This window comes from Halyomorpha halys, unplaced genomic scaffold (genome assembly GCF_000696795.3).
Source record: "Halyomorpha halys isolate HHAL.00 unplaced genomic scaffold, Hhal_1.1 Scaffold265.1, whole genome shotgun sequence".
Classification (NCBI taxonomy): domain Eukaryota; kingdom Metazoa; phylum Arthropoda; class Insecta; order Hemiptera; family Pentatomidae; genus Halyomorpha; species Halyomorpha halys.
In genome coordinates, this window is record NW_027107765.1 from 864683 (window position 1) to 873121 (window position 8439).

An 8439-nucleotide genomic window follows, 5' to 3' on the forward strand; every position below is an offset into this window, starting at 1 on the left:
TTCTTTTATATATGTATAGAATCTGAATATTTAATTTCATATTTAAAATAAAAAAATTAATGAAATTTCAGACCACTCTTATCACATAATTTTTTTAATGCAGAGTTAAGAAATGGACATTATATTTATTTGTATAAACTTCCCATTGAATGTTTGTTGTTTAAGATTTTTTTTTAATTGGATTTTATATGGAAGACTATTATACATAAATTTTCTTATAAACAAGAAATATTTGTAGAGATTAATTATTATGACACCACGTTATATCTGAATGTTATAGAGTTGTAGTTTTGCTTGATGTACAATTAAAATGATAACAAAATATTCTCTTTTGGTATGACTTTTTCATATTTCCTCTCCATCTCCTTACCATTCCTCTTTTTTTTCTTTAATTGAAAATTGGAAACCTTAGGTTTTTTTTTTTTTTGGTAATAACTACTGAAATCTTTCAAATATCATTAATTCAAAGGGGGTGGGTTAAATGTTTATTTGTTATATTGATTTTAAAATTCCGTTTTGCCTAGTGCATTCCTAGCTTAAATATTTTCTTCATGAATATGAAGTTCATTTTTTAAAGAGAATTTATCACTGATCATTTATAAGCATGAACATTTTAAAATATTAGCATTTCCTTTGTTAATATATTTGTATACTTTTTACAGCTTTATTAGTTGTACTCTTATAAGAATGGATTTCTGCTGTTCAATGTAAATGTATAGGCTTTGAATTTTGAATCTTAGATAATAGAATTGTTGGGTTGGCAATTAATCTTTGAATAGTACCATTGTATTCTGATTTTTTTTTCAATTTCAATCAAATTAGTAAACATTTTTAATTGAAGTGTTTTACTGTAAGATATGTTTGATACTGACTACGAATGCTTGGTTATAACTCTTCAAGAAAAAGACACGTTTCGATCTGGTATTCTGTTTTTAAATTTATATTGGGATATATTATCTTTTATTGGGGTGAAGTTGTTGAATATAGTGGCGTTTTAAGTTTATACTTAACTTAACGATATGGAATTTTTAGTATTAATCACAGAAAAAAAAATATTTAAAGCTTTTAAGTTAAAGGTTCCTGACTGAGAAAAGAACCCTTTTTTGCCTCATTTGCTGTGAATCCTCTCCAAACCTAAACTGAGCCAAGACAAGCCAGTCCCAACCACTTCCACCGAGGTTCCCAGAACCATCCTATGAGCCAAGAACCGCCAAGACTCTTCCGGTAAGCAAACACCTTCCTTCAACATTTATTTCTTCTTCAACCACTGCAGGTATGCACATCCTTTCCCTTCCAGTCTAATAAGTCCCTGGTTGAAAGCGTGTGCATATCCTTCTCTTTTCACCCTTAAGTGATACCTCTTAACCTCATTTTATTTATTAATATGTTAAATTTCTCCTTTTAAAACAAGATTCATGTTTTCCAAGGTTATTTAATTGAAGCCATCCCACTTCTTCCAGTAATTATTATTTCTGAGATTATCATAATTTTCAAATATTTTAAAAATAATTTACTTCATTTTTGTTTCTTATCTATCGTATCTTATCCTTAATTCGATAGTAAAAAAAACAAAACTTATCAATGTGTTAGTGATCTTCAATTCTGTGCATATTTTGTTATGTAATTGATTCCCCTACCCCCTATTAATGTTTCTAATATAAAATTGTTATACCTATTAGTAATATATCATAGTTACTAAGTTGTTTCTTGTGATAAATTGGTTATTTGTAACGACGTGTTTGTTTTCTGTTTATCAGGATATCAATGGAAACAGCAGGAATGCCTATGCCGGGTTATCATTACATTACACCCAACCACATTGTGAAGGCCCCGATTCATTAAATAAATTAATGTGCATTGTCTGCTTTAGGTACTCTCAGAGCTGAAATTATTATTTATTTAAACAATACGTGCAATATGTAATTTATTTATTTTTTAGTCGATTTAAGATTTCTTTTGCCAGATAATTGTTAATTTTTATTTATACTCTTAATTATTAAAATTTTGTTATGTTTATATATCTTTTTATTTGAAGTATTTTACGCGTATTTATTTATTTATTTTATTATTTTAAACGGTCTTAGCTTTAAGAGTGCAAACATTTTATTGAGGAAGTTTCTCAATAAAATTCAAAGTATAAAAAAATTAATATATAGTTGAATGCAGGTTATACAATCGCCGTTTCATGAATTTTAAGACACCTTGGAGAGTGCCTATGTAAGTTATATAAAAAAAATTCTTTTTATATTTTATTAAGGAATAAAGCAGGTATTTTAGTAGCTTTATTCATTTCATTATATTTTTAAAATTTATTTACTTTTATTTATTTAATTTTTTTTTTATTTTTAATAAGTATAAATTTAGAGCTACATTCGTGTTGTTCAGATATGCGCGCTGTTGCTTTGGGGGGTGGGAAAAAAAAACAAAACAAACATATTTTGTTAAATCAAGCTTAGGTAGGTGTTAAAAAGATGTAAAAGTAGGATGAAATATTTGTATATGACTTTGTTAGTATGTGAGGATTAATAAGCTTTTTGGGTCCATATATAACATATTGTATAGTAAGGCTTTATGTTTTATATTCCCATAGAATTAGTCTATTGAAAATAGGAAAAGAGTATATTAGGAATAAATGGGGTACTGAGAAATTTAATCTCTCTTAATGTTTATTCAATATCTTTTTCTTTTCCTTTTTATTTTATTTATTTATTTATTTTTTACTTATAATATACAGGTTTTTATATATGAGAAATTTCCATATTTACCTGATGTTCACTACACATTAAATCTCTTATTCTAGAATGTCTCAAAATAATATGTTGTTCTTTATGCTCTATATGTACTTAAACATAGTTAATCAGATGAATTTTGAGACCAATTGTTATTCCAGTGAACTTAATTATTAATGTTGTTGTAGATAAAGAATCTCCAGAATTTTTTGAATCTTTCTTTACTAGTTGTGGATTTCTTTATTTTTTAATCGTCTCTTAACCTTAAATGTTTTAAATATTCTAAGAAATCCTGGAACAATTACTTGTAATTAATCTTTATTTTTAATCATAAAGTTTCTTGTAAAACTTTAACTATTCAGCAGTTTTATATTGCATTTAATGCGATTTAAAAAAAAAAATTAATAAAATAACAAAAAAAAAACACTTAGGCTGTTAAGTAATAAAAGAAATTGTTAACTGTAATGGTCTTACTTTGAACAAATTTGTTAAGAATTAATTTTTTTAAATAATAATTATGTGCCAAAATCATATACAGTATTGTGCTGCTGTGAAATGTTAAATTATTGTAATTTTAGACTGTTGAAAATTAACTGTGCCAATATTATGCTCATTTGAGAGAATGAATTGCTTCAATAATGCAATTATAATTACCTGTACTTAATTAAATTTAGGACTTATTTAATGTTTTGCTGTGATTTTTGTTTTTATTACTTAATATTTTTTTAGAGCTTTTTTGATGTTTAAAATTTATATTGGTTTTGTTGTTATAGCTGTTTTATCTAAATTTTACAAACATATCTTGAGTTAAACATATCATTATAATTATATCTTTTTATTCTATATGTGTATATAACTATGGAATATGTATCAGAATCAAGTAAAAGCGAAGAACATGTATGTTTGACGTTATATAATTTATTTCATTTTTGTTTTAATAATTAATAATAAAAGTCCGATTTATAGTTTAGGGAAAAGGAAAGACTAACAGTTTACTTTGAATTAGACAATCAATAGTATTAAACACTAGAGATATATTATTACATATATCTTATGATGTATTCTTTGCTACTTAAGTTTAGACATTTTATCCTTGCCTATAGTCCCAAGTTCTCTAGAGCTTCTACACATCTTTTTTTATTTATTTATTTATTTATTTTTTAATTTGATTGTTTTTGTTATAAATACTATGAGCTCGAGCTGTTTATATTAAAAAGTAGCTTTAGAACATTACGACACATTTTGGTGTCTTTTGAGAGCTCTAATCAATAGCACTTTAATGGCATATTAAATGGCAATGGATAATAATCTAAGTGTACGTTCATGTAGCTTAAAAAAAAAAAAAAAGAAAATGTGTGTAGTGTTTGTAGGATAATATTATATATCTATATTTATTTATTTATATGGAAGAATTTGTTAGGAGGTGTTTTTATATATATAATGTCTGCAAAATGTTTATATTTATTTTTAAAGTTTGTTTCGATGAAATTCTTATGCCTTGGGGTTTTTTGTATTATTGGGAACAGATCATAATAGAATCCTTACCGCTACCAGGCCATTACTATCCATATTGAACAATTGGGCATTAACATTTTGTTATCCATTATTAACTCAGTCAGTGATATCTGTAATTGTTATGTTATTGCTTCTTCATTGTAGATATTTATGTATACATGTGACACAAATTTTATTTCAATTGTATTAAGGAAATAGTTGTTCGTTTTATAAAGAAAGACTGGTTTTTAGTGTTTAATGTACATAATATGCAGTAAACGTTTTAATTTGCTTGTCCCAGCCATTGTTATTTAACATTTCCACTCGATAGAAAGCACATTCAGTCATTATTGATTAACATTAAATGCTGATATCAGTGTAAACTTATAATATTACCTTATTCTGATTTACTTTTCCTCATAATTATTCAAGCTAGCTAGGTATTGTCTGTTTATTATTTTTTTAATAAATGGCTCTCAATATGGCTGGATTAGTATAAAAATAAATATTCCTATTTTATTTTGATATATCTAATCTTATCTTTCTTTTTTTTTTTATAATGCATCAGCTTTCGAAATCAAATATAGTTATAGTTACTAAAGAAAAAAAAAATAAATGATGTTTTTCACTTTTATCTGAATGTGTGCACTCGTAATTTTTATTTATGACAAATATGTTACTCTATTGACATGTCACCCCCTCCCCTTGGCCCAAAGTGTTAGGAAGTGTTGCGATAGACCTTTTTAGCAAAATATATGACAGGAAATCCTTTTATCTCTTCCATATATTTGATGTAAAATTTGTAAAAGTATTTTTTAAAAAACAAAAACAAAAAAAAACACCAATTTTAAGATCTCTATCTCTAAAACATCTATTCAAATTTGTTTGGTCCCCTACCTGAAATTTATATTTAAAGAAAAAAAAAAAGGCTGCCTTGATGAAATCCTGTATTTTTAGTATCGATTTTTTAATTTCTAAAAGTTTAAAAGACAATATTTTTTCAATAGTAAGTTATTTGACCACATATGAGATGCATTTATCCGTTATAATCACAAAAATAAGCTAATGGTTTTATAACTTTTTATGAAATTTAGCATTTGACTTTATTTTTGAATTGTTAAAGTTTTAAGAAAATGAGCATTAGGAGGCTCTTGACTTAGTTAAATCAGAAGTAGCCTTAAAGCCTTTAACGCAGACAGGGTCAAATCGCATACAAACTAGGTGTGATTTAATATCATTACTATAACCATGTCTTTCAATTATATGCAAAAGCAGATGTAATCTCTTTCGATGATATTTCAGTTCAAAAAAAAAAAACTTAAAAATACCAAAAAAAAGTTATATATAATTATTTGTTCCATACTCATATAGTGTAAAGAAAGGATATTTTATTTTATTTATTTTTATGTTATTATCAATGAATATCCACATTGGATGTACATGGTTCTATAAAGACAACATTTATTATAATTATTACAGTTAAGACTAGTCAGTTTAATCAGATGTTAATGTATAAATAAGGGGTATTTATGGGAGGGGATGAAACGTATTTATTTTTATTTATAAGTAATTGATGATATTGAATATTTAATTTTTTGAGTAAATATATATACAAATATATAATTATATATGCATACGCAGCTTTATATGAAAGTTTTAGATCTGTAGATATTGTCACACATAATAATTATTGTACATGTATTTGTTGTAACTTCAAAATGAAAAATTCATTAGTGTAAATTTTTCTTCATGATGTTGCCAATTATCAAAGCTGCTCTGCATGTACTTAACAATTATTCATATCAATTACCACATATCTACTATTTATGAATTTTATATAAGTATATTTAGAAGAAGAAAAAAAAATGTGCATATCTTATTAATTTCATTATTAGAATATTAAATATTCAAAAGGTTGTCTATTTCAATGAAGTGTCAAATTTGTTAAGACAATATTCTTCTTACATATCCATGTTATATATTGTGCCAAATTAAAATTAATTATCTAATGTTAAATTAAATCAAATAAATGACAACATCATGATATGATTTAGGTATCAAATTATAGAATTTCTTATTTTTGGCTTCTTTTATTTCTGTTATTTAAAGCAGTTTAAAAAAACCAAAAAAAATATATATATGATTGTGGTCAAGCTTAAATGTGTAAGTTAGTTGTTTTTAGAAAATTCAGAAATTTATTACTATTATTAGAAGTGTACAATTATGGGAGAAAAGTTAAATTTCCAGACTGTGATAATAAAAGAAATTACCTTTGAGATATATGGGCATCTGTGATGTGTGTATTTAAATCTGAACCATATTAATCATCCCAGTCTTTATCTATTTTGTAATAACTTCCTATTTGAAGTGGAAATAAACTCATTCTCCCATAACTGGCATAGAAAAAGTCTAATAATTAATATAGCTGGCAATAATGTTATTAATTTTTATCTCACCTTAAAAAAGACATAATTGTATTATTAATATAAATATTTGTTATATATATAATTCAAGTGTGTATTCATTTATCCCTCCTCATAAAAAAGTTATTAATTAATAAAAGGAAATAAGAACAATTTTGCTATCAATCTCTTCACTTGGGTTTTCTAATTCCTTCTCTCTTTTTTTTTTTTTCATTTATACTGGAAGATTATTACTTAATACTATTAATAAAGTATAAATTAAATACCTCCTGCTCTGTTCTTTGGTGTTTTTAGTTTCTCTATTCAACACATTATTGTCAAGCCATGGTGGCTTGGGAGCTTAATCGTTAGGCAATAAGCTGTCAAGGGAGTTCTTTTTTCTAGCTTGCATTCCGAGTATTGGGAAGAGCTCTAGCACCTCCCTTTCACCTTGGATTGTCCCAAACCTTTTTTAGTACCGTCCTTGCTTCCACCAGCTACAATCATTCTGAGTGGGTTCTGCTGCCTTAAAGAACTTTTTGAAGTGTTTAAATTTATTTACTTATGTATTCTTTTATTTTTCTCTCCTAATAATATTTTTTACTTGTTCAGAGGGTGAATAGCTTAAGGCAGAAACTATTAGTTCCAGAACAATAATAATAGTTAAAATAAAACAGCCATTTCGTAAGTCAATTCCACCAGGAATTATATATTGTATTAGGGGCTCATACCCTCCCATGAATAAACAGGAGCTCAATCAATCAAACCTACTTTTCTATTACAATGTAAAAATGTTCCTACTAGAATTGATAAGCATTGGCAATCAATTTACTCCCCTATATTATTTTTCCTTGAGTTCTAGAACGTCGCTAAAGGAAAATTCAATCAGCATTGTTATGTATCCACAAGAAATTATGTCATCATTTATGGTATACTCCATCATCAATGGTATGAACATTGTGAAGACTTTTCTGTTACCTACAGTTGAACATTCTGCAGAAGCTAAAAAGAGGATACATGTACATGGTATATCTTAATAAGCCCTCTGAGATAAATCTCTTTATTGTACAGGCTTAACTAACTGATTAAAAGTACAAAATATCCAGTTTCTCTTCAAAACATAATAACAAGAATTCAATTTTTTCATATTTCAAGCTTAAAACCAGCCCTAATTAGAGAGAAAAAATATTTTACTGTTGAAGTTGAGAATCAAAGGTTTTAGTATGATTTGGAGGAATGGGTAATCCTTTCATATTAACTAATCTATCAGTTTATTGGATTAGAATCTAATTTTTAAATCTAAAAAAAAAAAAATTATATGAGTCCATTCCTTAGATTCTATCTAGCCTCAGTTGACTCGCAATGGTTTGGTTTTTCCCCATGGTCTTTCACCATTGATTATGGGTCACATAAACATTTTTTTCAGTACACCTTTTTGATTTTTGATTTAATATCAAGCTTAAACCAGGTCTAATTAAATAGAAAAATATTTTATTGTTAACCTATTTCCACTCATTTATAATAAATGAAAGGTTTGTATATTTTACTTAGTCAGTTTAAACACTAATCATCATCTTTAGTCTTGATTTTTCAATGGAAAAATATTTCATTTCCTTCTGAGTGAATTTTGGAAAGTACTTTGTTTTGTTGAATTTCAATTAAACAGTCACTTTAAAAAAGCAATCACATTTATCCCAAAAATGGACTTATTGTAATTCAGAATGTCAAGTAGAATGACCCATATACAGACTAAAGTAGAAACCCCTATGTTCCATGGGTATGATATTTCTTTCTCATTGCCAGTTCATTTTGAT

The 8439-nt window shown here is 26.3% G+C and overlaps 1 protein-coding gene across 1 annotated transcript in view; it reads left to right on the forward strand.

The window, feature by feature from the left end:
- Window positions 1-6731, forward strand: part of mub (poly(rC)-binding protein mub) — a gene marked incomplete in the record, with an annotated part of 30446 nt that extends 23715 nt beyond the window's left edge. The window contains 1 exon segment of the mRNA XM_067046084.1: window positions 1758-6731. Within this exon segment, the coding sequence (XP_066902185.1) occupies window positions 1758-1842 (85 nt within the window).
- Window positions 6732-8439: the final 1708 nt, after the last annotated feature.